This window comes from Trachemys scripta, chromosome 8 (genome assembly GCF_013100865.1).
Source record: "Trachemys scripta elegans isolate TJP31775 chromosome 8, CAS_Tse_1.0, whole genome shotgun sequence".
Taxonomy (NCBI): domain Eukaryota; kingdom Metazoa; phylum Chordata; order Testudines; family Emydidae; genus Trachemys; species Trachemys scripta.
The window spans coordinates 104,225,058-104,253,006 of record NC_048305.1 but is presented as its reverse complement, the minus strand read 5'-3'; the positions used below and the strand labels follow the sequence as shown (position 1 = coordinate 104,253,006).

The 27,949-nt window shown below is 56.2% G+C and overlaps 1 protein-coding gene across 1 annotated transcript in view; it reads right to left on the bottom strand.

Moving 5' to 3' along the window:
- LOC117881251 (phosphatidylinositol 3-kinase regulatory subunit gamma) overlaps nucleotides 1–8,002 on the bottom strand; it is a 307,599-nt gene extending 299,597 nt beyond the window's left edge. Inside the window, exons 1-2 of the mRNA XM_034778244.1 lie at nucleotides 7,981–8,002; nucleotides 6,472–7,248 (exon numbers count right to left, since the gene is read on the bottom strand). Of these exons, the coding sequence (XP_034634135.1) occupies nucleotides 6,472–6,781 (310 nt within the window). The 5' untranslated portion in view covers nucleotides 6,782–7,248; nucleotides 7,981–8,002. The remainder of the gene's footprint in view (nucleotides 1–6,471; nucleotides 7,249–7,980) is intronic.
- Nucleotides 8,003–27,949: the final 19,947 nt, after the last annotated feature.

Here is a 27,949-nt window from a genome sequence, read left to right as displayed (position 1 = left end):
GCCCCCTGGGATCCCAGTCACACAGGAGTATATAGTAAAAGTCATGGACAGGTCACGGGCTTTAAAGAAAAATTCACGGCCCCGTGACCTGTCCATGACTTTTACTAAAAATACCCGTGACTAAAACGTAGCCTTAACGATGAGCCTTTCATGTCTAGGGGCCTGGGTTCAAACGTGGATCAAGTCACTAGGGAGAATTGGCGATGGTCAAACGCCACAAACATTCTCACTGTGAATATTTGTGGTGAGCGGCATCCCTGCCCAGGGCCACCCAGAGGATTCAGGGGGCCTGGGGCAAAGCAATTTCGGGGGCCCCTTCCATAAAAAAAAGTTGCAATACTATAGAATACTATAGTCTCGTGGGGGCCCCTCCGGGGCCGGGGACCTGGGGCCTGGGGCAAATTGCCCCACTTGCCCCCCCGTCCCTCCCCGGGCAGCCCTGTCCCTGCCCCTTTGGATTGATCCTTCCCCAGAAGATGAAAACCGCCCAGCCCAGCTCAAAGATGGCAGAGGCACAAGGTGCTCTTCACCTGTGATCCTCAAGCCGAGGATTGTTGACTGAAGTTCAACAAGGCATTTCAGAGAACCATGATCTGCTCATGTTCACTGAATAAACCCGTCCTTCAGATGACAGACCGTGGAGCAGAGCAGGGCAGAATGAAGGCAGGCATGGCACAGACAGCTTTAGAATCATCGTGTATCAGGGTTGGAAGGGACCTCAGGAGGTCATCTAGTTCAACCCCCTGCTCAAAGCAGGACCAATCCCCAACTAAATCATCCCAGTCAAAGCTTTGTCAAGCAGGGCCTTAAAAACCTCTAAGGACGGAGATTCCACCACCTCCCTAGGGAACCCATTCCAGTGCTTCACCACCCTCCTAGTGAAATAGTGTTTCCTAATATCCAACCTAGACCTCCCCCACTGCAACTTGAGACCATTGCTCCTTGTTCTGTCAGTAACAGCTCTGCGCTGGCCCAGCACTTGCTGACCCAGGACACACCTTGTGATTCCGTACCGCCCTTTCCATATGAAAGGCAGCCCACTGTACAACATGGAGTGACATCGAACAAGGCAGCAACACCCTCCTATGGATCTAGAGTCATGCGCAGTGCTTGGAGCACGCAGGCTAGCTCGGCGCGCTGCTTGCTTTACCTAGATCTCTGCCAAGGACGACTGGCATGGCAGCAGGGTAAAAATGCCAGGCATGGTAGGGGAGATGAAACAGGAGAGTCACTAGACACCCTTCCCTCTGAACAGCCAGGATGGAGGGGAGCAGATACCACACCAGGATGGAGCTGGCCACAGAAAATCCTGGTGCAGGTCCTGACGCTGCCCACTTGGCGAGGACGGAGAGCTGCAATGTCATATCGGCTGCCTCTTGATGCAATGTCCCAATGCACGCGTTATGATGATGCAACGTCAGAAGGACACTCTGCATGCCTCAGATCAGGCATCTGAGGAAGGGAGACGGGCCATAGCCCTTCCCCACTTCACAGGGGTGTTGCAAGGATGACTATGGTAAGGATCACGAGATGCTCAGGTGCTGCGGTGATGTATGGAGAGAGAGGACTTTCATCCTCTGACAGGCCTGTCAACCCAGCGTGCTGTCTGTCATCTTTTAAGAAGTCTCGGTATTTGTAACCGTCGCCAGCTATTTTCCATAGAAACTCAACCCAGATGTGTATTTGGGAACCCTACAGGAGTTGCCTTTGGAGGTTAGGAGAACTGTATTCTTGGGGGGAGTGGGTAGAAATCCCACAGAAACAGGCTGGAATGTAGTCCTGAATGATGGCGACCTGTCAAATGTTAATTTAGGGCAATTCCCTCTGCAGCCACTTCCGGGTCCGGCTGAGTCTTTGGGTTAACGGTAGGGTGACCAGATATCCCGATTTTATAGGGACAGTCCCAATTTTAGGGTCTTTTTCTTATATAGGCTCCTATTACCCCCCCCAGCTCCGTCCCGATTTTTCACACTTGCTGTCTGGTCACCCTAGTTAACGGCGATCGCTTTAAAAAATAAAGAGTGAGCGGCCAGCTCTACAAACACGGCTCCCTGTGTCAGCGTGCAAACTGGGCTCGATCCGCCACTGCCCGGCCCCGGGTGTAGCTGCTTACGTGGCTGCAAAGTAGGTGCAAAACGCTGCCACGCTGGTTCGGTAGTGGCTTTACTGGCTTTGCACGGGGTAAATGGCTGCGAGGAGGCAGGGCATGGCTGAATTTGGCCCTTCACACCTGCACAGCCCAGTTTGCTCCGGGAGAGCGAGCTGGATTCCGTGCTGCGCCCGGTGCATCGCCAACAGAACGGCCGGCTCAATTCCTATCACAGAAGTTTCACTGCGGCTGCGGCGAGCCAGGTGGGTTTGCCAGTCCCAGGTGGAGTTTGCAGCATTAATAGTCAGGAATAGAAAAGGCCAATGAGGACGCCCCTTCATGTCACTCCCCGGAGGCTAATCCTCCTTTAAACCAATCATGTTCTCTGTGGGCATCTCAGGCGTGGCATGATCCTGCAGCGCCATATGGGGCATTGCTACCACCCCTTGCTCCCAGCCACCCCCGCGACTTTGCAATGCTGTGCCCGGCCCTCTGAACACGGGGCTCGCTCATCGAGCTCAGGGAGGTGGCAAGGAAGGAAGGAAACCGACATTCCAATCAGCAAAACTGCTTAATGCTCCAGCACGCTTCAGAACTACACAAGCCCTTTTGTTAACCTAGTTCGAAATCCCCGCATGAGACACCAGCCAGGCAGACAGACGCCAGAGGATTGGAGATACTAAGCCGGTCCTTGGGAGAGTTCAGCCTTGGGTAGGTCACGCTGTGTCGATCGGAATAAACCCCAGCACAGATCCTAGCCAGGAAGCGGACCGACCTTATGCCCGGAGAGAGATTTCTCCTTTCTCACGTCCTGGCAGAGAGGAGAATGAACCAGGCTGGTCCTTTTTGCTTGGGTGCATTATGTAACTGCCGACGGGTTGCGATCAAGCAGAGGTTTTGGCTCACCCACATCCGAGCTATACTTGGCGTTTTTTAAAGATTAAGTCAGTGGGGGCTGCGTGTGCTGGGCCCCTCTGACAGGCAGGGCCTCTTCAGTCAGGTGTGGAGGTAAGTGGCCCCCCGAGTTAAGTGCCTCAGTTTAGACACTTAAGTTTGAAGACGTCCCCCTTTAGATAATCTAGGTGCCTTTTAGCTCATGCAGTAGAGACTCATACGCTAAGCTTCAGAGGTCCCAGGTTCGATCCCGCCCACCGATGACCGGGGTCGGCTGGCGTTACACTTATAGTCATAGACAAGGCAGACCAAGGGGGGATTGTTATTCCCCATTTTGCAGATGGGAAACTGAGGCACAGAGAGGCTCAGTGACATGGCCAAGGTCACAAAGGGAGTCTGTGGCAGAGCAGGGAATTGAACCCAGGTGTCCTGAGTCCCAGCTTGGTGCCTTAACCCAGTGGTTTGCACATCCCTGGGGTCCGCATAGGTCTTCCAGGGGGGTACAACAACTCATCTAGAGATTTGCCTAGTTTTACAACAGGCCACATGAAAAGCACTAGCGAGGTCAGTACAAACTAAAATTTCATACAGACACTGACTTGTTTATACTGCTCTATATACGATACACTGAAATGTAAGTACAATATTTATATTCCAACTGATTTATTTTATAATTATATAGTAAAAGTGAGGAAGTCAGCAATTGTTCAGAAACAGCGTTGCTGTGACGTGTTTGTATTTTTAGGTCTGATTTTGTAAGCAAGTCGTAAGTGAGGTGAAACTTGGGGGTACGCAAGACAAATCAGACTCCTGACAGGGGTACAGTCGTCTGGAAAGGTTGAAAGCCACTGCCTTAACCCCTCCTCCCTCCAACAAAAACAGTTGCATAATCTGAAAGTCAGAGCGATGCGATTTTAGCCAGAGATTTCATGCCTTGAACCATTGCAGCAGTGAGACCCTGCAACCTAAACAGATTTATAAAACTGCTTGGCTTTTGGGGAAAAAAATCCCAGCCGGTCTGACACCCTGATCTGCCCGCAACACTGGTGCTACGTTTACACAGACTTCCTCTCCATCCCTTCCCCTCTCCGCTGGGCAGCCAAATGGGGTCTCGAACACAATCACACACATAGCAATGATCAAGCTGCAGTAACAATAACACATCTAATTTTCTTCCCCAACCGACTGAGTTCTCCTCTCAGGCTACGGAACTGCATTGACTTCTCCAGAGTGACTCCTGACTTACCCGGGCCCAAGCGTGAGCAGAATCAGGCCATATACTCTGGGCATCCTCATTCAAATACAACGCAGAGAAGGCCACTGCTAATGCAGAAACCTGACCCAAGAACACTCCACCTGAGAATCCACCCATGTCGTGCAACGAACAGAGGCATCGGACTTCACTGCTGAAGAATCAGTTTGCAGTCTCTACAAATATTTACACATTTGCGACTCAGCAAGCGCCCTAGCTAGAAACGTCCTCCTGTTTTTACGGGACTCCGTGAAAAGAGACAAGAGTCTTGCTACAGCTTCCTTTGACCTTACGTTCAGGATTTATGGGTTCTCCATACACCAAGAGCAGCCATGTATTTCCAAGTCAGAATGAGTTTTGATTAGCAACTGATTAGCAACCGATCAAGAAAGAACAAATATAAAGCCTTCCGGTGAGAGCACAGTGTGTACCCGCACCTCTGTAACAATCTGCATGGAGCTGATTCAGATTTAAAGTTGCAAGACACAGGAAATGAAGGCAGGACAGATAAGTTACACAACTAATTACACCAGAAACGAGTTTGGCAGTCACTTTGGCAGGCTGAAAAGAGGGGGAAAGGAAAGAACAAGTGACAGTGAAAACGCTAAGCTAGGGAGAAACACACTGTCTTCCCTCTGCCATCGGTGGGTCCCTGAAAGGAAATCCTACACCTCTATAGCCACACCTCTCATAGGGGCATATCGGTTAAGACCGTACAGCTCCTGATGTTCCTTTCTGTGCTCCCCCCCCAGCTGCAATAACTCGCTCTCACCCAGCACTTTCCAGCTATAGGTCTCAAAGAGCTTTACCAAGCTGAGAGCATTACACTGCATGCCCTGTCCGACCCACTGCACCAGCTGAGAGCTGGGCATTTGGTCTGTCTATTGGCTCCCCAGGGTAGCTTGCTATGGGACCTTTTCTCCCCTGCCTCCCTACCAGCTCTTGCGCCCGATCGCCTGCAGAAGTGGAGGGGCGCTTAGCCCCTGGCTCCTGGGATCGCTCGCCGTGCTGCCAGTTTCTGTTTGTCACCGGTACAAATCCGGACACGCTCCACCGAGCTGTAGAACGCATGCTAAATGATCCCATTCATTCAGCCTTCGATTCGCTGGCCAGCCTGGCTCAGAGGAGCGACGGGCTCGGTGCATACGTTGCAACACGCTCGGAACAAAACCGACCGCGTCCCCCGTCCCAGATCCGAGCCCCCCAAACTTTGAGCTGATCTGACCTCCGGGGCTGGCGTGTGTCTCCGCAGAGGTAACCCCACTTCCCAGAGGAAAACTGCAGCCCAAGAATCCAGAGGGCCCTGGATGACTTAATTCCCCCGGTGTCAAGGAGGCCCCAGTCTCTTCTGCCGAGGATCGGGAGGCAGGACTACTTGGCAAATACCACACAACCGGGTGTCCACAGCGGAGCTGGCAGCGCCATCCTGCCCCAGCTTTGGTGGTTAGTCAAAGTCACCCGTGACACCAGCCAGTGGCCCAATGCCAGCTTGCTCCATGAGCCAACCCTGCCCGAACCGGATCTCATGCAGGCCGGTGTAAGTCAGGAGCGACACCACTGAGGCCAGCAGAGCCCTACCCCATAGAGAGTCAGCGCGCGATCAGGATCGAGGCCTCTAACAGACCTTGACTGTGGGACCCCAGGCGGGACTCCAGGCGAATGCCCCCGCCACCCCCCGGCACAGCGTGCTCCCAGCCGGCTCCCGTCGCTCCGACTCGCCCCTGAGCCTCTGCCGGCCGGTTAGGAGCCACGTGCCCAGCTGGGCTCAACCACCCAGAGCCACATGTCCAGCCAGCCCCCGCTTTCTACATGCAAAGCCGGGCTTGGAGGAGGCATCTTGGAGGGACGTACCCCACCCCACTCCCCTCTCCCCCCTCCGGAGGCGTGCTTGACGGCTTGCCTAGCAACCACTTTCTGGGGGCAGGGGCCCATTTTGCCCCACAGAGCCCATGGGGCTTGGGGCCCAGCTGTCTGACCTCCCCCCACGTGGAGACCATGGGAGCTGGCTGAAGGTAGCCCTGCCCCCAAAGAGGAAGGGGTGTGTGGGCAGGGGGTCCTCGCGTTCCCTGGGAGATGGGCTCTCAGGGCAGGCTGGCTCACCTTAGCCCGGGGCCTCATGGGTGGCTCCCCACAACAGCCGCCCCCTGCTCTAAGGAGTTTTGAGAGGCCGTTATCCGGGGAGAGGGGAGCACACTCATCACACACACGCCCCCCCCCATCCCCAGCTGGTACTCACCCCACAGCTGGCTGGTGGGGGTGGGGGGCACAGGCCTGGGTCGAGCCTTGAGACCGGCGGGCACAATCCTCACAGGGCCCAGGTACTCCACGTAGGTGCCCGGGAAGTCGCCCCGCTCCTTGGTGCGCTCGTTGAAGCCGTTCAGCCAGCCCTTGGGGCTTCTCTCGTCCCCCTCCTTGTAGTCGGCAGCGCCCAGCAGTCCCGCCTTGCTGACGGTGACCAGGTCCCCGGGGCACAGCGCCAGGTCCTCCTCCCGGCCCTTCTTATACTCGTAGAGCGCGCGGTACTGCAGCCCGTCCGACGAGGCCATGGCGGGAAGCTGGCAGCAAGGGGTCACTCGCACGCCACGTGCTCTCCACCAGGCCCAGCGGGCATTGGGAGGGGCTGAGAGAGGGCGGTGGGCTGGGATCAGAGGTGGGTTGTGGGGGGCGAAGAGAGGAGGTGGGTAGAGCTGTGCCTAGAATGTCTAACTCTCCCCCCGGGCACCCCCAGAGTCGCGGCTCCGGCTGCCAGCCTCCCACTCCAGGAGCGCGGGGATCAGAGGCAGCCCCGAGGGGTCAAGAGCATGCAGCCATCAGTCCAGCCATCCATAATAATCCCAGTGCCACCCGCTGCCAGCTCTGCGCGCGGGGAGCAGATTGCGGTCGCCCGTCTCTCCCCCAGCTCGGGTGCAATCAAACGTTTCCCGATACGCCTGCCAGCCCAGACGCCCTCCGTCTTCCCGGCCAACACTGCTTGGGATCCCGCCGTCTCAGCGACCGCCTGCCCGGTCCATCCCTGCGGGAGAGAGAGAGAGACACAGCGTATTAATGCTTAAATCATCATCCTCTCGAGGCACCAACAGAGCCCAGCTTCCCACCCAAAACGCCACGCCGGGGCCGCCAGAGGCTCAGCCAGGTCCCACGTCCGCAGGGATGGGGCACCGCAGGCAAGAAAAGCGGGGACAAGCGGCTGCAAAGGAGAAGAGACTGGGCACAGTGCCCTCTCTCCATAGGCCACTCATTAATCCGCCTGTCCCTGTGCACAACACTCCTCCAGAGGGCTGCCGAAGCGCCGTGCCAGGATCGGGTTAAACACGCAGAGATGGGGGGGGGGGGGGGAAGAGGGAGGGGGGGACATTTCAAAAATCCCAACTGCCCGGGGACCACTCAACCCACGTCAAGTCAAAGCGAAGCGAGTCCACGCAGCATCCGGCTCCAGCCCAGGCATTTCGGAGCAAAGCCAGTCAGTCGTTCGTCTCCCCTCTCCTCTGCTGCCCACCACCGCCAGTGTGCACAGCTCTTAAGAGCAGAAACTAGCGAGCCACATGGAGAGACGGCGGCTCCCCGCCCCCCGAACACACACACACACACACACACACACACACACACACACACACACACACACACACACAGGCTTCCTACCCTCGCCTAGCCGTGCCACGGGCATCCCTCCACCGGCGCAGCCTGCGTCCGGCTGCCACAACTCCGCCGCGGGGCCGCAACTCCTGCAAAAGTGCCTGCCTCTTACCACTCGGTGCCAGGCGTGTCCCGGCTCCGTCTGCCGCCGCCCGGGGCTCCCTGCCAGCCGGGGAGAGCAGGGAAAGATGTGCCCGGGAAGCTGCCAAGTCTCCGCCCGCGCCCCCAGCCGCCCCTTTCCGGGGGGAGAGATTCCCAGGCAAGGTCCTTCGTGCAGTGCTCCCGCTCCCCCAGCCTCAGCCCCCCTTTACGCTCCTGCACCGCGTTTGGAGGGTGATGTCAGTAGACACACCTCCTCGCTGGCTCCGAGATAGGTCCCCTCGCTGCTGCGGCAGAAGGGAGCCGGGCGTGGGGCGGGAGAGGGAATGAGCCGCGCAGAGAGAGTGTAAAAGTGAGGCGGGTGTGACAAGCAGGCGGGCACGGCCTGGCTCTGGGTTTGAGGAGGAGCCTTAGACCCCGTTGGAGGGTAAAAATAGACAAGGCCGAGGGAGGGGAGGGAAAGCTACAGCGAGGGGAGGAAGGGAGAGGGGAAAGGAGGAGAGAAAAACGACCCCGGGGTGGGAGGGGAGCTGAAGCGAAAGGAGCTGACCCAGAGAGAAGGGTCAGGCACAGGTAGATGGGGCAGGGGAGGGGATTAGCTGGGGATTACCCAAATCCCCTTAGATGAATTGCTTCCCTGGGTCTGCTCTGGGAGCTAATCCCAGCTGGGCTGGGCTGAGCTGCAGGGTCTCCCAGGGGATGGCCACTGCATTTCGTTCTCTCTTATCCCAGGAGTTTTATTTTTGGGGGAGGGATAGCTCAGTGGTTTGAGCATTGGCCTGCTAAACCCAGGATTGTGAGTTCAATCCTTGAGGGGTCACTTAGGGATCTGGGGCAAAATCAGTACTTGGTTCTGCTAGTGAAGGCAGGGGGCTGGACTCGATGACCTTTCAAGGTCCCTTCCAGTTCTAGGAGATGGGATATCTCCATTAATTATTATTATTATTTTGGAAATCCTCTCCCCACCACAAACACACACACACACTCGACCCTTTCGGGTCCAGGTCCTGAAAAGAAGCAGGATCTGGTTGTCTCAACCCCCCCGGTGGCAGCAACCCCATAAGGCCACCGGGCTCAGAAACAGAGCCAGAGGCGGGGGAACCAACCCACAGCAAGATGGTCAAGTTTAGCCAGGTTCCACCGGGTCACACCCGCATGGGCGGTTAGCTGGTGGGTTCTTGTGGTCACCATCTGAGGGGAGAAGTCAAGGTGATCGGCGAGGTGTGGGCAGCCCACGGGCCTGAACTATAGTACGCCATGCAGGGAAAGCTCGGGGCGGGGAATCTGAAACCCTCCTTCAAACCCGAGATCAGGGCCCCGTCATGCCAGGCACTGTCCACAGACATGGTCAGAGGCAGTCCCCGCCCCTAAGAGCATACAGTGTGAACAGACGAGACCGACCAAGGGTGGCAGGGGAAACTGAGGCTTGGGGCGAGGACGTGCCTCGTGCGAGGTTTAGCGGCACAGCCACATGACAGATGCTGGTCAGGTGGCTCAGCGTACGACTGGAAGGTGCTCGGATACCCCAGACCTTGCTCTGAGGCGTGTTATAACTAGGCAAGCGTAGGGCTGGGACTTCTGCCAAACGCCAGTCATTTTATTGCCCCTCACCCCCCAAATCACCCCTCTGCCCCCACTGGGCACTTCCACTCTGGCCGCATCTACACCACGGTTTAAGCAGTGACTCCAGCCCAGGTGGGCACATCCCTGCGGGAGCTGTAACCTGAGTAGTAGGGATGCGGTGACATGAGCCTGAGCATGGCCTAGCCGTCCCGGTACAAACCCAGCTACGTACTTGAGATGCCCACCAGTGCGTCTTCATTACGATTGTGACCCGTGCTGGCTAGGTTCAAGCTAATGATTGGTTAACTAAGGCACTGGTTCTCGACCGGGGCTCTGTGGCTTCCTGGGGGGCCGCGAGGAGGTTTCAGGGGGTCTGCCAAGGACCGGGCTTCAGCCCCAGGCGACGGGGCGTGGGGACAGAGCGCCACCTCCACCCCCTGACTCACCTCAGCGGGCCCCGCAGCCTGCCTGGGTTGGGAGGGAGAGGCGGGAAACCAAAAATTGCAGCATCACTGAGCAGAAAGCTCTCCCCCTGCCATCAGTAAGGGCTGAGTCCGCGAGCAGGCAGCAGCTAGCCAAGGAGACACACCACTGCTCTGCCCTGCTACATCGGCACTTCAGGGAGCAGGGCCAAATGGGAGGCAGAAATCTCGGCTGGGCACATGAGCCTACGCAGATGCAAAAAGGGGAGTGTGGGAAACACCCCAAGCCTCAGCCATCACTCACTTGGCTTCCTAAGCAACCAATTTACAGCACATGTGAAACAGGCGGGGGAAACCGAGGCAGCGTTGAGCCCTCGTTCACCAGATACCTGGGTCGAACCCCTGTGCCGTGTGTTTATATCAAGGCCCTGATCAGCAAAGTACTTAAACATGCTTAACTTTAAGCACACGCTTAAGTGCAATCAAAGTCAATGGGATCTAGGCATGTTCTGAAACGTGTCCTTCAGGGCTTTGCCGAATTCATGCCCTAATGCACACTGCCTATCAGACCCTACAAATACAGGCAGGAATGCTGACGGGGCCAGTTTCAACATTGCCAACCAGTAGCGAGGGTCGGGAGAGAGGTGGAGAGATTAGCACAGGCTGATCAGAGGCGAAGGGTCAATACTGGAGTCATAAATAATGTAAATACACCAAGACCATGCCCCTCTTCTAAGTAACCCATAAAAAGATAGAGGAACAAGTGCTGCCAACTGCGGTGATTTTATCCCGAGTCTCGTGCTAGTGGACGTTTTCTTAAAGCCCCAGCTCCTGGACTCAGGTGATCGAGAATCTCAGCTCTCGTTTTAAAAAGAGTTTCTAACCTTCTCTCCAGCTGACACAAGAGCTGGACCATGTGACTCCTAATGGCTCTAACACCAGAGACTCAAACATTTATTACTTTAAAACGAAAATCCCATGATTGTTTACGCCAATCCCATGATTTCAGGGGCCTGACTCACCATTTTCAACCACCTGAGGTTGGCAAAACTGGACCAAACCCCCTTCACTTCTACACTGGGTTGTATCTTTCCTGAGCTCTTTGGGGCAGGAAGGGGGTTGCATAGGGGAGAGGGAAGGAGCAGTGGGGTAGGTATAATTATCCATTGCTCCGGGCACCCTGGGTAACAGGGCCCGAATGCACATTGTCCCGGTTACAGGGCTAGCAGCACCTCTACCCCCCCAACCCCGGGTCTCCGGCCTTGTGCCTTTACTTCCCCCTGCAATTCTCCACCCTTAGACCCAATCCTGTGCTACTGCCCCCCATGGATCGACCACGCTTCCCCAGCAGGTCCAGCTGGCCTTGGGACGTGTCGATTCTTCCCTTCGGGGGCTGTGACCAGCGGTGAATCCAGTGACCCAAACCAGCCCACTTAAAGCAACGCAGGAGCACAGCATACCGATCACCCATCCGTCGACCTTACCATCCCTGGGCCCAGACCCTAGGCTGGGCTCTGCGTTGTCTCTCCCAGCACCTCTGAGAGTTACGTCTAGGCCCCCCAAGAGCCCTTTGTCACAGGTTCTCGTGCAAATAGCGCCACTGACACAGCCGGCATTGCTTGGGCATCCCCAGAGCTGTGTAGGGGACACGCCCTAGCATTCTGGCCTGGCTCTACTCACCTAAGCAACGCCTCCCGTCTCGGCTGCTATTAATACCTGTGCTACGGGCGCATGCAGTGTCTGCCCTCTCTTCCGCCTTGTGCTGAGCCGGACCTTCCCCCTCAAGCAGCCGCATTGATCTGGGAAGGACAAATCCACACGGCTGCCAGGAGATATGTCTTGCTTGCCCCATCTAGTGCGTAGACCTGCTTTGCTGCACTCTCCACACACCGTGCGTGGGCCGTGAATTCAGGCTTTGCACCTAAGCGGCTCGGCTTTGCTATTTTAATGGCCCTAAACGAAGGACGGGACGCGCTGGGCTAGGAACTTGAGTGGATGTTGCAGAGGGGGGTGTATCTGAGATCTGCGTGCCCCTCCTCTCCCCATTCCCTTCCGCAGTTTAGACGACTTTCTGCACCCACGCTGCCAGACGGCTAGAGTTCACACTGACGTGGGAGCGCCCCATCTCGGAGCGCTTTCCCGGCCGCCCCCCCCGGCTTAGAGCTGGGCCTGGTGACGCATTTCATCCGGGTGCCTGCGGGTGCTTATTTTCAGCAGCGCAACGCAGCCCTCCGGGGAGCCAGCTTCCTCGCCGAGTTTGCCAGGAGAAATGACTCACGTTAAGTGGCGTCGTTATTATAATGGGCTCCGATTCGCCAGGGCTGACGCGATCCCAGGGCAAGGAGGGAGGGAGTCCTGAGATGTCGCCAGTGAACGATTCGTTGGGTGCACTACCTATATGGCTATATCAGAGGTTGTGCTGTGTGTCGACGTGGGAGCCTACCTCACGTGGACTGGGTGCCTCCGTGGGTCGGAGCCTTTCGCCTTGCAGGCCCCAGTGGCTGACAATCACTGCCATCTGCTTGGGCTGTTTGTGGAATGAATTGGGGGGGGTCTCAGTCTCATTCCTAGTGGCCATGCCATGAAAACAAACCCCACAGTTGGGCCCCACATTGTCACCCTCAACCTAGAGGCTGAGAAGTAACTGGCCCATGGAGTCTTGGGGCCAGATCCTGAGCCGGGCTCGTGAGCAGACACACAAAGGTGCCCTTTGTGTTCCCTTAAGGCGGGGGTTGCTTTGTGCCAGGCTTCTGGAAAAGGCTGTACCAGGGTGTGCCAGCAATGATCTGCCCAAAGAGGTCATGGCATAGGACCTGCTGCAATGAATCACGGAATCTCAGGGTTGGAAGGGACCTCAGGAGGTATCTAGTCCAACCCCCTGCTCAAAGCCGGACCAATCCCCAACTAAATCATCCCAGCCAGGGCTTTGTCAAGCTCTATGCCAACAAAGGACTCTCCTGTAATGGCTGGGGGGCTGCTGCTTGTCTGCCTGGTTTTTATTCCTAGCCTTCTGTTTAGTTAATTAACTCTTACAATTTCCATCCTGCAGAAATATCTACAGAGCATTCTTCCTCCTTCCTGGCCTCTGACCTGATAGTGTGTATAGCTGATGAGTCTATCTGCTCTGGGCCATAGGCCCTATTCTGCTAACTCGAATGGGGGTTCTTCTGTAGCTCAGCGGCGGGGGAGAGGGGCTGGATTTTGCTGCCCCCTCTGTGAAGCCCCCAGGCACAACAGGGACAACTGCGGAGACCTAGCTAGGAGTGGGCTTTGCATTTCTGTAGTGCCTTCCTTCCGTGGGTCTCGAACTGCGCCCAAATCTGAATTCACCCTCGCAGCCCCCTTGGGTGGCTTAACGGGTGAGAGCTCCTGGACTGTGTAATGCAGCAAGCGGTCACTGCTGGCGTCCCCACAGCCAATCTCTACACTGGGGCAAATCCCCACAAGAGATGGAAGGAAACCAGCTACAGCACCCAGGGATTCGTGTCGAATCCTGAGCTAGGTCTCTGGGCATGGGACTCCGGCAGAGCCACTTGGAGACAGTTTCTCTGGGCTGCGGGAAAGCACCAGCACTCAGCCTATCAGAGCAGCCGTCTCAGGGCCTGAACTCAGGGGGGGGTGGGAACCCCAATGAACCAGAGCCCCTCGCCCACAGCTCAAGTGCCATGAACCCAGCAGGTAACTCTTGTGCTGTACCTGGCTATGGAAACCCAATGCTGTCTCCGGCCCCGCAGCCTGTCTGCATGGGCATGTCCCATGAATCCATTCAAAATGGCCGCTGTTAGCATGAGTCTCCCACACTGTGCTCTCTCCAGGGACACCGGTTAGTCTCATTTCCTTTAGCCCATACAGGCAAAGTACGTGTCTGTTGAGACCACCTTTTCCTCAGATGCTTCTGGATACATGGGTGGTGGGCTTTGGGGTGTTGCCAGCCCCAAAGAAGTAAAAAAAAACTCGAGTCAGGCCCCAGAAAATCATGAGATGGAGATTTAAAACCACAATAAACGTAGGGGATCTTTCTCTTCGCATTCCGGTGTTGGAGCCGCACCGGAATCACGTTCTCAAGGCTTTCTCTGCAACCACGTGGGCTAGAAAATGGTTTTCTTTCAAATGAAAGCTGAGAGTCTTGTGCCACCAATTCCAGCAGCTGGGGATGATACGCCAGTGATGGGGAAAAGGATGAAATCTGTCACAGGTCCTTACTGCTCCCTGCAAGCACTGCAATTCTTACCTGACGCCCATTGCTTGCCATAGGGCCTGAATGCATCACAATCTTCGGTCATCGTTTAACCTCCCAACATCCCCAAAGGGTACGGATTATCCCCATGTTACAGAAGGGAAACTGAGGCAGAGAGAGCCGAGTGACTTGCCTAAGATAATCCAGAGTGAAGAACTGAACCCAGATCTCCCGAGAGCGAGGCTAGTGCTCTAACCACTGGGCCATCCTTCCTCTTAGAGCCCTATGAGGCTGATGCTCTCAAAGGCTCATGGCCCAAGATTTTACAGTTGACGCCTGCCTATCCTAGCCCAAGCACGTGGCCTACGGCAGAGGTGCAGATGTGACTGCATCAGCCTCTTCTCCCCTTCCTCTTTTGCATCCTCCTCGGGGATCGGTTAGGAAGTCACCCAGCATGGCAGTTCCTCAGCACCCTTGAGATGTTCCAGGAGCTTGCGCTGGTGGGCACCACAGCCCTGAGGGTAACAGAAGATGCAACCGGCAGCACCAGCTTGTTGTGTTAAGCCTGGTGGGGGGTTAATAATTGGCTGGATCCTTTCAGTGCCCCTTTGCAAAGGGGACGGCAGAGTGGGGCCGCACCGTCTTTATCGCGCTGGGGGATGTTTGGCTGTGGGAAGCCGGAGCAAGCTGGATTTGTGCCGGTGACGTGTGTGAAGGGTGCGGGGTGGCCCTGTAATAAATGATGAACTCTCTCAAGTCTGTACATTTGTCCAGTTGCTTCAAGAAAACACGGGGCTGATTCAAGAAGAGGTGGCCTGCCTGTCGGCAGGAAAGCAAACCACCCATTGGCAGACTCTCGGAGATCCTAGCTCCCACCCCGGGACTAGCTTGTCATGGGGGGGCAGGGGGTCCCAGCTGGTAACTTGGACTCTGGCAAGCTAGGTCCAGCTCCCTGCAGGACCTTGGCAACTCAGATTTTCAGAGGTATTTAGGCTCCTAGTGGGATTTCACAAAAAGCACTGACGTGGGTTAGGTGCCTACCTGCCACTGACTTCCAATGGGACTTAGGCACCTAACCTACTTAGACACTTCCGCAAACCCCACGAGGCACCTATCTGCATTTGCTAGACTCCTGAATACCTTTGTAAATCCGTCCCTCAGCCTCTCTGGGCCTCGGATCCCCATCTGCAAACGGGGCGAACAGCCCTTCCCTACTGCCCGGGATTGTGCGACAGGGAACACGCTCAAGATCGCCCAGTGCTCGGCCCCTACGGGAACCAGCGGGCAGATAAATACCCTTGACAGGCAGATGGTAAAGCGAAACCAGAGTCATTCAACCAAACGATGCTCTGGGGCTCACGAGCAGTGCCCTGTGACTGCAGTGGGGGTTTCCATGCCTACAGTTCTATGTACCGCCCGCTCAACTGTCTCTGTTTACTCCAAATAGAGATGGAAAGATTATTAAACATCAGAGCACAGAAATGAACCCAAGGGTTGTTTAACCCCTGCTGCGCCGTCTATCACTTCAGTGGCGCACTGACAACGTGATTTAAACCCGAAACAGAGAGTTTAAAAGGGCCAAGGAGGAATCGGAACGTGTCCATGAAGTTACAGAAAGAATTCGAGTTAATCTATGGAATCAGTGACCGGCAGTTTCGTGCGTCTGGGCGCAGTGAGTCAGAGAAACGAGGTGATTTCACCTCCGTCTACAACATTGGTGAGACCGAGCCTGGAATTCTGTGTCCAATGCGGGTGGGCTGCATGTTTTAAAGGTCGTTGAAAACTGGAGCAGGTGCAGAAAAGAGCCAGAAAAATTATCCAAGAGCTGGAGAAAATACCTGACAGCGAGAGACAGAAAGGGTTAATCTGTTTAGTTTATCAAAAACCCTGAGAGGTGGCTTGATTATGGTGTCTAAGTACCTTCATGGGGAGAAAACATCAGGTACTAAAGGGCTCTTTCCTACAGCAGAGAAAGGCGGACAAGAGCCAGCCAAAGTGATGTGCGAATGTTTAACTGCGAGGATGATTAAGCACTGGAACGAACTGCCAAGGGAAGTGGTGGATTCGCCAGCTCTTGAAATCTTCAAATCAAGACCGGGTGCCTTTCTGGAAGATCTGCGTTAGCCAAACACACGTTACTGGGCTCAAGGCAGTAGCGCCAGGATGTAATTTTCTGGCTTCGGTTTATACGTAAAGTCAGAGCAGAGGATCCGATGGTCCCGCCTAGCCTTAAAAACTATGAAACTCAAAAACTATGTCTACACTACAGCCTATGTTGGCAAAACGTATGTCACTCGTGGGTGTGAATATTCCACCCCCCGAGCGACATAAATTACACCGGCATAAGAACCCGGTGTGCACAGCGCTATGTTGGTGGGAGAGCTTCTCCCGCCGACGTAGCTTCTGTCGTTCGCAGAAGTGGGTTTCTTTCTGCTGACGGGAGAGCTCTCTCCTGCCGGCACAGAGTGTCTTCACCGGCACAGTTGGATCGGTCCAGCTGTGCAGCGCTGCACGTATTGATGTGGCCTCGGACACAGCAGCAGAACTTGGTGTAAACAGAGCAGCTGAGCGCCAGGGAAGGGCCAGAATTAAAGGGCAAAACAAAGGTTGAAAAGGGAGAACTGGGTGTTTAAGACCCTGTCTGGCCTCTCACCCAAGCGACCTCATCAATAGAACAGTGCTGGAGACCCACAGGGGAGGGATGAAAAGCTAACGAGCTGTAGGAATTCCAGCCCCCGCGTCCAAGCACTAATTATTGTCTGTGTCACAGCCCCCTGGTGCAAATGCATGCCAAGAGACAGAGCCGCTCCCAAGAGTGCCTGCTGGATGGACCCAGGGCAGGAGGGGAAACCGTCACAGAGACGGGAAGTGACTTGCCCCGGGTCACCCAGCAGGTCTGTGGCAGAGCTGGGGCTAGCCCCCAGGTCTCCTGAATCCCAGCCCAGTGCCCCATCCACTAGCCTGCCCTGCCCAGGGAGGAAAGGGGTAGACTGTAGAAGTACCCGCTTTCTAGTTATGGCCAGCCCTGCCCCCCTCACCTAATCTACTGCTCCCCACAAGCCAGATGACTCGCAGACGTCAGCAAGGAATCGCTGTGAGCCTGAACCCGCTGCATTCGTCTCCTGGGAGAGGACAGCCCAGAGCCAGGGACCCATCCCCTGCCCTGAGTTAAGGCCCGGCAGGACGGGCTGCCAGCCACCTGCCAGGCGCCCCCATCCCCCCCACCTCCATGCTGTGATCTGTGCGTGCAAAGCCTGCACCCGGCGCCCCGTGCCATAAATGTGTCATGTGCCCGTCGGAATCCCAGGCTGCCACGGTACATTAGAGAGAGTCCCTGGAGCAGCGTGTGCACCGGAGCGAGGGCGGCATGTTATGTAACTAATGCTAGTCCCAAGAAAACAGCCACAGGGGTTGGGTCCAGCTCCGGGGGGAAACGTGCTAGCCCTGCCGGGCTCCCTGTGCCAAGCTGGTTGAGAGGAAGGCTGGCCCAGGGATTAGACCCGCTAGCCCAGGACATGGCGGACCCGGGTTTAATTCTCTCCTCAGCCCCAGGCATCCAGTATGACCCTAGGGTAGGGCTACATCAGTGGTACTCAAACTGCTCAGGGTCGCGTCCCCCCCCCCCCCTGCCGGTGCCCCCCCCCATTAGCTGGGACCGGGGTGCAGCGGGGGGGGGGGGGGGGGGAGATGTGGATGGGGGTAAGCGGGCCTAGGCTGGGGCCACAGCTGGGGAGAAGTCTAGGGCCACGAGTGGGGCTGGGAATGGAGCTGCAGCCAGGGGCCATGAGTGGGGGGCCGGGTTGGAGCATAGCTGGGAGCGGGAGCAGGGCCAGGTGGTGCTCCCTCCCCTCTCCCCCCGTGGGGGCTGGCCTGAGCCCTGCCACAGCCCCTCAGAATGTTCCTCTGCGCCCCTAGGGGGGCTCACCCCACAGTCTGGGGACCTGTGGTCTACACTGTCTGTCCCTTACCGTGGCGTGTGGAGTACAGACGCTGCACCCCCCCCAAGCCTGGGTATAAACAGCAGCGTAGAGGGTGAGACGCAGGCGAGCAGAGCCATGCCCGAGCGCCTAGGGGATGCGCTCCATGCGGCCCGAGTAGCGCCTCCCCCGGCTACAGCTCCCCACTGCCTCCCCACACTGACATGAAGCGTTTCAGGGCAGTGCGCTGGCACGTAGCTACGGGTGCCCTGCATGCTGCCAGCACTGGGGTGCAGCATAGATCCAGCCTCTGTCTCTCTGGGCCTCAGGTCCCCATCTCTGCAATGGGATAAGAGCCCGGCCCTGCCTGCCGAGGGGGGTGGGGGGTGAGGATAAAGGCACTACAGGTTGTATGTTGCTCAGACACTGTGGTGATTGGCTAGGTCAGTACTTGAGATAGACAGATGGAGGATCAGGGCCTAGGTTATAATTATTTGCACCCCAGCAGCCTCTGTCCAGACACAGCGAGAAGCAGTGCCTGCCTCTGAAGAGCTTAGGGGCTAAGTAGCCAAGACAGACAAAGGGTAGGGAAGAAGGGAAACTGAGGCACGCGGTGTTGGGGCGGAGTGACTTGCCCAAGGTCACCCAGCAGATCACTGGCGGAGCCAGGAACAGATCTCAGGTCTCCCAACTCCCAGTCCCATGCCATAACCACCGAATCCCACCGCTTCACCACACTGATTGCTAAGGTGCAAGGGCCTAAACTGCAAGTCGGCATAGATCTACCATGCAAGCGGGACACCCCCGAGCTAGCACTGATCTAACGAGCGCGGGTACCAAGAGCCGTCGAGCTGCAGCAGCCCGGGCTGGACAAGTCCCCCCAGGACCCTGGCTGTGTTCTGGAGTGGCCGGCCCGTGCTGCCGCAGATCGTTACTGGAGCTAGTCACATCACTGCTGGCTCACGCGTCTGCCTACAGGTGCGGCCGTCACACCTCCACCAAGCGCCTTGGTTTATTTCCAGGAGCCCACGTACAGCCTTGTTCTATGACGTCTGGGGGGTGCCATTAGCACAAATGCATTGAAGCGCAGTTAGAGTTAAAAAAAGACAAAAAACCCTATGTGAATAAAATCTACAGCATCACCTTAGACAGCGTGCGCTTCCCCGTGGGCCCTGAGTCGCTTCTCTGCAGTGACGCAGAGCTAGCCCTGCGGAAGCGATACAGCGCTGGGAGAGCAAGCCGGGGGCTGCTACCCCAGCCACAAAACCTTCCACTGACAAGATCCTTTATTGCTATGGAGCGTGCAAGAGGTGGGACGAGCCCAGCTGGGATTGCAGAGCCGGGGAGGGGAGTTTGCAGTAGGGACCGCTGGGGAAAAAAAATAGCTTTGACTTTTTAACTGAGGCCCTTTGATGGAAAATCAGCGATTAAATATAGAACAGAACCAGCCGAGTCCCTTTGCTGAGTAACTCCAGTTAAAAGGGACGTCAGGCTTCAAGACTTGACCGTGGGACCCAACAGGGGCCAGACACCAATCACGGGGGAACTTGTGATAATTCAGGGAAACCTCAGGCATGTTCATTACATGCAGCTGGTTGCAGGGTTCCACGGTCCCAAGTCATTTGGGACCATGGACTAGCTGGGATTCTGCTACCCTTGTTGCTAGATCATCTCCAGTTTTGTGGGATTTACACTGGACCTGGGCTCACTCTCCAGGGCAAAGTGGAAACCGGCCTGCTCTTTGCACACCCAGCAGAGAATTCCATACAGCACGCTGGGCTGGCTCAAATCAGCATCGTTTGCCTTTGCTCCGGCAGCCTGCAGGATCAGAGGAGCACTACAAACTTACAGCTGCAGCTCTCCAAGGGACAGGCCCTCCCTGTGGTAAGCAAACCATCTGGGATCTTCTCCAGCCTCACTGAGCTTCAGAGGGGCTTCTGGGAGAGCACAGCTGGAGCGGCTGGCTTGCACCCAGCACGCGTTGCATCTGGACGCTGCCGAGCCTGCCTCAGACCACCGCGCGGAGCTGCCACCCTGCTCTCTCCCCTTTGGGAGTTTAAGGACTGGAAATGAAAACTGCAATCTGGACACAGGCAATTCACTGGGCTCCTTTCTCCCGCCCGCAAAGAGCAGAGCAGGCATTGCCATGGCGAGGGAGGCCCCTTCCAGACTGAGGAGTAAGTGTCTGATCCAGAGAGAGCGCAGTGTGTAACTCACCGCAACCTTCTGCAAACTCTGAGACACAAAATGGCAGCAGCCTCAGCGGCCGGCCCCCAGGCAGGGGCTCCTCTCCCTTTAAAGGCACAGTACACAGAAAACAGGAGCTCCACACACCGCAACCAGTTCCCTCTTTCAGCCCTGTTCATGATGGCACGTGGCTGCTAACAAGCGAGGGATGCTACACTGCTCGTTTCGGGGGGTGCGGGGCTGTATGTGGTGCTACCCACCATTGTAGCACTCCCTGCTGTCAGGGCATGGTGCTGCAGGGATCTTTGTCTCCAGCGCCTCCCAGCGATTGCCCCTGCGGCTCTGCGATGGCCTGTTTCTATCCGGGATACTCAAGGCCGACCCTCCGGCCAGGTCCCCTTTTCCCACTTCTGTCCCCTTCTAAGAGCTGGCATCGCTCATCCTAATTAAGTCCAGATCAGGGTCAGCTGCAGGTGGATGGCGAGGTCCTAGGCCGGGCTGAGCCCAGCTCCCCTTAAAGGACCTGCCAGAGGCAATGGCGCGAAACCCTGTCTCTTCGGGGGCCCGGCGCCGCTGGGGTTGGGTAGCCACGTGCACAGCGCTGGTGTCACCCTGCGCTGGTTTGGGCAAGGTCCCTCTCTGCCTTTTAAGGAGCGGGTCACGCTGAGCTCATTGCCTGGGGCTACTCAACGTGAGGGGTGCAGAGGGATCAGGGCCATACCAGCCGCCACAGGGAGTCGCCCTCCCGCCCACAGCCTGGCCAGTACTGCTCTGAGCGCCGCAGGGGCTTTGCACGGGGGCGGCTCTGTGCAATACAAGCAAGTCTGCTCACAGGAGTGCAGGCTGCTTTGTTCAGCCACATCACAACAGAGTGGGGGGGAGGTAACCACTGATCTCCAGGGATGGTGCAAACTTGAGCCCCCATGGGGGGGGGGGTCTGCCTGTACTGTGTCCCTTGGTGACATCACACACTTCCCCCCCCCTTCCCGTTTAATAGGAAAACCCCTGCCCGCTGCATGAGATACCCCCGTGCGGGGCACTATTCCACGGCTCGCCACCCAGCCCCCAGCTAAACCCTGGGCATCATAGCAGGACCCTGCCCCCGAAACTCAGGCAGCGGGAGGAGGGGAAAGCTGCCCCGCCTCAGGAGGGTACCCGTGGGCACCCACGAAGAAGCAGGCCGGATCAGGCAGTGTTCGGGTCAGTTTCCGATGCCAGGTCTGCAGCCCGGGGAGCTGTGTGCCCGGAGTCCCCTGCTCTAAACTCACCGCTCCCGGATGAACTCTCAGCCAGCTGCCTCCTCTCATCCCCTTTCCACCCCAATCCGGGGGGAGGGGGGCAGCAGGAGCGTTTCCTGGGGAGGAACTTTAACCCCTTCTCAGCCAGGGCTCTGCCAGTGGGGAGCCTCGGTAATTGTGTGGGGAGCTGGAGAGGAGAAGAGAAATCTATTCGCTAAGCAGCCTGCCCTGCCATCGGCGGCATGGGGGGCACGAGGGCGCATTAGCAAGGCAGTGCGCCCAGAAGAGCAGCCCCCCGGGACCCAGCGGTGGCTACTGACTCCAGAGCGATTCAGGACAGAGGCGCCCTCCTCATCAGGGTCGCTGATGAATTATCCCCTGCACGGAGCGAGGCCAGCGCCACTAATCCATCTGGCTGCTTTCGAGCGGCCCTGAGCCAGCCAGACACAAGCGGCTGCGTTCTGGACAGCTGTTTACTTGTGCAGAAGCGAGTTTGCCTGCTGACAAATACATTACTTACATGCTGCCCCCATGCACGGAGGGAGGGAAGGGAAAGACTGGGCCAAACTAATTCCTGCCTCAGCCCTACTGCCTGCGACTGGTATTCGGAGGGCCGAGGGGGAAGGACCCTGCAGCCTTTTTGCTTTCACGGGGGCTGGTGAAATGGGCCAAATCGACAGATCCCAAGCAGCTGTGCTGAGCCATACTTCCCTGCAATGCCTGAGCATCCCAAAGGGGCCCGATTCTGGCTGCAACTAGCCAGCCGAGAGTCCCCTGGTGGGGGGAGCTCTCAGCCGGCCCCCGGGATGATGATGATGGCAGGGGAGAGCACAAGTGGGGGGGAACACTGCTCCACAATGCTGATCATCCACAGGTGTCACTTAGAGTAGCCCCATAGCTGCTCCAACTCATGCTGTGGCCGAAGCCAACATAAACCTGCCGACACAGTCAGGGTCACAGGCTCCCTGACATCCCCCCACACCCAGCACTTAAAGGGGCACAAAATAAGTGGTGGGGGGGTTGATCGCCCCAATATTTGCCCATCTCCCGGCCCAGCACTTTAAGTCTGCACCCAATCCCCAAATCAATCCTGTCTCCCAATCAATTCTGCCCACCCCAGCGTCAGCTCTGCTCCCCCTTCAGCCCCTGGGGTTCTTCCCTCTCTTTCCCTGGCCTGGGGGTGGGGTGGTCTGCAGCAGGGTCTCCTCTCCCGGCTCCAGGCCGGGTGTTGCAGGGAGGCGGACGGAAGCAGACGAGCCATCCCCATTGCTCACAGGAGGGGAGGAGGGAGCAGAGCCGCCCAGATCTCTTGCTGCCCCCCCTGGGAGCGCGGGGTCAGCAAGGAGGAGCCCAGCTGAGACAGTGGCATTGGCCTGTCGGATGCTGCTGCACCAAACCCGCCGCTGGTTCACATTGGGCTGCTGTGACCCTACGGCTGGGCACAGAGCAGACTCACAAATTGACACTGATACCAAGCAAACAGGCTGGCAGCTAGATGCTTGGAAGACGCCAACAGAGGCAGGTGTTTGGAGAGACGAAACGCACCTGGGGCAGGGAAACAAGCAACCTCCCTTCAGAGGCATCTCCCCTGCCTCCTGCCGGCTTGCAAGCCGGAGAGAAGCCGCACCAGCATCCCGTGGCTGTAACTTTTGCAACGCCCCCCGGGATGTTCCCGTCCAAAGGCTGAATAGACACAGGACCAGACACATGCCTCTTGTGAATTCCACCCCAGGGTCCGAGACCTTTGCCAAGCTAAGGAGTTACAGCTCGCGCCAGCAGGCCTTCCAATGAACTGCTTCACACAGCATAGTGGGCACCGCTGCTTTCGAGCAGACGGAACGTGAGTGGAGCAGCCACGTGTCATAGATCCTATCCTGCTAACAGCTAAAGGGGATTCTCCTTGAGCTCATGAGGGAGAGGCCAGTGCTTTGGGGGCAGGAAGAGTGAACCCCACTGTCCTTGTGAAGCTCGTGACAGGCACAGATCTGTCATGCGACCAAGCCCCTGTGATGCCCAGCTCCTGTATGTGTGCCCGAGGGGCGGGGCCCTGCCATTCCACGGGGCTGCCAGATCGGGCAGTAGTGAGCAGTAGGCAAACAGCTCGTTAGTGTCACGTGCCGCTGTCACGCCCACCTGCAGAGTCCAACGGGTGGGAGGCAAGGAGGGGTCCAGTCACCAAAACATGCCCCACTCTCCCCCCGGGGCCTCTCAGCTCCTCCACTCTCTAAGGCTGCCCTCCCCCCCGATGCCGGAGGCTATGCGGTCCTGCTGATGGTTGCCCCCCAACCCTGCTGGAGCCAGGGCCAGCAAAGCGGGAGAACCCCCAGACCTCCCCATCTAAAGAAGCAGACGGGGAAGTAGCCCCTCAGCTTGGCAAGGAAAGGGGGAGGAGCAGGTGGGAGGGAGAAGCAGCCCAGAGAAATCTCAAGCCCCCCATCCCCCCGGGCTGCTACCCCCACCTCCCTGACCCAGGCAGGGCAGAACAGCGAGCCCAGCCCTGCCCCTCTGGGTGAACAAAAGCTGAGGCAGGGGCCCATTCGTTTTCCTCCCCAGCACCCCCCCAAAGACTGGACCCCTCTCTGGCATTTGGACAGCACCTGGAGCAGGGCTTTCCAGGCGGTCTCTACCCACCGACATGCCGCCCTATCTGGGGTGGAGCACGGCAGCTGCCCAGCCATGTTGAACGACTCACAGCTGGCAGCGCAGGGGGAATGGATAAAACCGGGAGCCACGCTGGGATCTGGCCAGGAGAGCAGCGGGTAGCCCATGACTCTCCTGCAAAAAGAACCACCGGACCCATGATACCCACACATAGGCCTCTTCCAAAAGCCACTAACACTGCCGGTTAGTCACAGGGGAGGGGGCTACTTTTCCCCATTTTCTAGCCTCGATGTTCCTATATGAATTCGGGAGCTGTCACGCTTTCCATGGCAATGCCGAGCAAATAAGTCTCTCTGCTTCTGACTGTAATTTATGGAAATGCCTGGGCCGTCGCCGCTCTGCTTCTGGAAATGAGGATGAAAGGCACGGCAGCATTTCATAGTCCTACGGTGCTGCTGAGGTGATTCACTTGTCAGGGAGCTGCTAGGATGAATTAACAGCGTAATCGGCTCAGATCTCTGGATTTCAGGTGGGGGTGACGGTGGAGGGTTGGAGGTGGGTATCCCCCACCCCCCTGTGTCTAGCAGAAATAAGCTTCACGCGTCTGTCACCCGTGAGATCTCTGCCGCCTGCAGCTTTCTAATAACTATGCAGGGGGGAATATTTCAGGGAGCTGCAGCTGCTCAGGTGTTCCAGCAGGAACCAGTCGTCTCGCTTGCATTACAGACATGAGCAGCTTCTCCGGTGCGACCGTGGCTGCAGACAGAGACAGCTCCTTTCCCTCCCTGGCCCTGCGTCTTGTGCAGCCGTTCACACCTGCGCTAAGCGGGTGTGAAACACTTCCATTCGGATGTGGCAGCGTTCGTACAGGGGGGACTGCACAACGGAAAATCAGGTGCCAAGCGGAGGCTGTCTCTCAGCTGATCATTTTAGAGGGGTGTGACCTTACGAGTGCAATATAATCTCTCATTGAATGGTGACACAGGGCCAGAAAGAGTAAATTAACTCACAGACTGGCCTGACCCATGGCCAAACTTTAAAGACTTGTTAGGAAGATCTGTAAATGAACAGAGCTCAGAAATACAAGCCTGCATTGTTAGAAATAGAAGGGGAGCTGTTTGCTCAGGTCTTGTGATGTCAGCAAACAAGTCTTGTCTATTGCTATAGCTTTGATTCAAAGATCAAAAAAGGAGTATTAACATTTAGGAAGACACTTGAGTGAAATAGTATTATTGTCTCTATGTCTCTTTGAAGCTTGTGGTAACCTGTATCTGAACTATTTAATGGATAAATTGCCCTATGCTAATTGCCATAATGTTTGGGAGACTGAAAGTTAATTTTCTCAGGCCAAGAGGCTGCTGGAAATGTATAAAAACCCTGGGACACGATCCTGCTTCATCTCAGATCCGCTTTGGGTTTTAAGAAGGGGAAACCCTGAGCCATAAGAATTGAGATCCCCAGTCACTGACTAGAGTCACCCTGAATATGGACATTGGACTATAACCTATGGACTATATCTAAAAGAACTTTTGGCAACTACAAACTCACCATCTCTGCTATGTATCTGGATCTCAAGAAATTGAACTCAAGTCTGTATGTATATTGATCTTTCAACCAACTCTCTCTCTCTTTTCTTTTTTAATAACTTTTAGTTTAGTTAATAAGAATTGACTGTAAGCGTGTATTCTGGGTAAGATCTAAGTCATCATTTGACCTGAGTCTGGGACTTGGTCCTTTGGGATCAGGAGAACTTTTTTCTTTGACTGGGTTATCGGTTTTCATAACCAGTCATGCCCATAACGAGTGGCACTGGTGGTGATACTGGGAAACTGGAGTGTCTAGGGATTTGCTTGTGTGACTTGTGGTTAGCCAGTGGGGCTAAAACCAAAGTCCTCTCTGTCTGGCTGGTTTGGTGCCTTAATCTTAAAGGACACCCAGTTTGGGGCTGTAACTGCCCTGCTCTAAGCAATTTGTCCTGTATTGATACTCTCAGTTGTGTCCTACTAAAGGCAGCATCATTACAAGGGGTGAGATTTTAGCTTCCGGACCTGCATGGTAGCCCCCTGAGACCCCCCCACCCCCAACATCCACACACCTGCTCCATAGCACTGCCTGCCTCCACATCTGGAATGAGCCCCTGGTTTCACTTCTACCCACTCACATCCTCACACCCACTCTCTCCTGCAGCCAGGTTCCTTCAATCCTGCCGCCTCACAGCCCCCCTCTCCTCTTCCAGATGCCTCCACCATCTCTCGGCACATCATGGGAAATTGGTTTTGTTTTCATAGCTGCGGAGTGGGAGTCATGAGGACCAGCTGTCTGAATGGAATAAGTTACTACACTCTACTACCCCCAGCCGGGGGCTCCTAGCTGCTAGTCCCAGCCAGGCTGGGGAGGGACAAGACTTGCTCTTCCCCTGCACGGCTACTTGGGGGAGGAGATGATCAGGAACTTCCTGCAGTAGTGGGAGGTAGCCAGAGGTGGGTCTGAAGGCAGCACAGAAGTGAGGGAGTGAGGGTGGCACTCCCACAACCCCCCTACAACAGCTATGCACACCCCCCCAATTCCTTTTGGGTCAGGACCCCCATGGTTACAACACCCTGAAATTTCAGATGTCAACCTCTGAAAACGTGAAATTGACTAATTTTCAAATCCTAGGGCTGTGAAATTGACCAGAATGGACGGTGAATTTGGTAGGGCCCTTATTCATGATGCATCCCAACAGATTTTACTTCAGTTGTAATGCTGACAGGGCAAACGCTGCCATCAAGCCTGGCTTCAGGATACTAGTTTCCACGCGAGCTACTGGAACAGTACCAATACCACCGATTGTGTAGACATCTAGTGCTGGTTACGCCCCTGTGCTGGATTGCCGCACGGCTCGCGTTGTTTGCAAATTGTGCTGAACTGAATGAGATGATCGATCGTGGTTCTGGTAAGAAACTGGAGGATGGTCCTCAATTCCTGAAATCCGAGCATGCTGCCATCAGAGATATGGTCCCATGTGCATTGAGAGCTTCTCTGACTATCCTCCTCTGGGTCGTTGGGCTGGGCATGACTCGAGACAGATCGTTGCTGTCGGTGTCACCAAGGAAGTTGATCAGATGGTGCTGGCAAGGTCACAAAATCTGCCCAGAAGGCTCACTGAAAATTCAGCACCAAAAGCACTAGCCCTGCAAGACCCAGCTCCATTAACTGGGGGTAGGAGTCATGTGTGTATTCTCTGCCAGACGCTATCCAGAGGCATGTTCACCCTGCAGTCGAGGGCTTTATCCAATCCCTGTTTATATCAACAGAATGACTCCCGTTGACTTCAATGGGCTCTAGATCAGGCCCTGAGTGCCCCCCAAGGGAAAGCTGATGTATAGGGGCACAGTATTGGTTCAATCAGCAACTACATCACTGTCTGGTGCCTTCCTGGGCTCCCATCCCCAGATCTGCTCAGGCACCTGCAGTGGCCAGTTTTAAATTCATGCCGGAGCAACGGGTTCAAAGGATTCGGGGTTTTCATTTCTCCCAGGCTGCGTTTCCCCCTCTTCAGCTTGTTTTGCCATCCCTCCTCCTATGGCTTCCCAGGAGGCTGCAAAGGGCGAGTCACTCGGATGTGGTCAGTCTCCCATGCAGGGAAACCCCAGCCAGGGTGAGCCTTTCCTGGGGCGATCGGGGAGCCCCTGTGGAGAATCAACCCTGCTGGGTGGGACCAACAGTGAGGAGGATCACAGGCTAAGGCAGCAGTGGAATAAGCTCCCTCCAGCCAGGAAGCACCGGCGGTAAAGCAGCTGCTGCCAGAGCTCATTGTCCTTTACCGGGAGTGAAAAACTCAGTGCTAACAAAATGAAAGTTGTCTAGAACAAGCCACCAGAATCCTGCTCGCCAC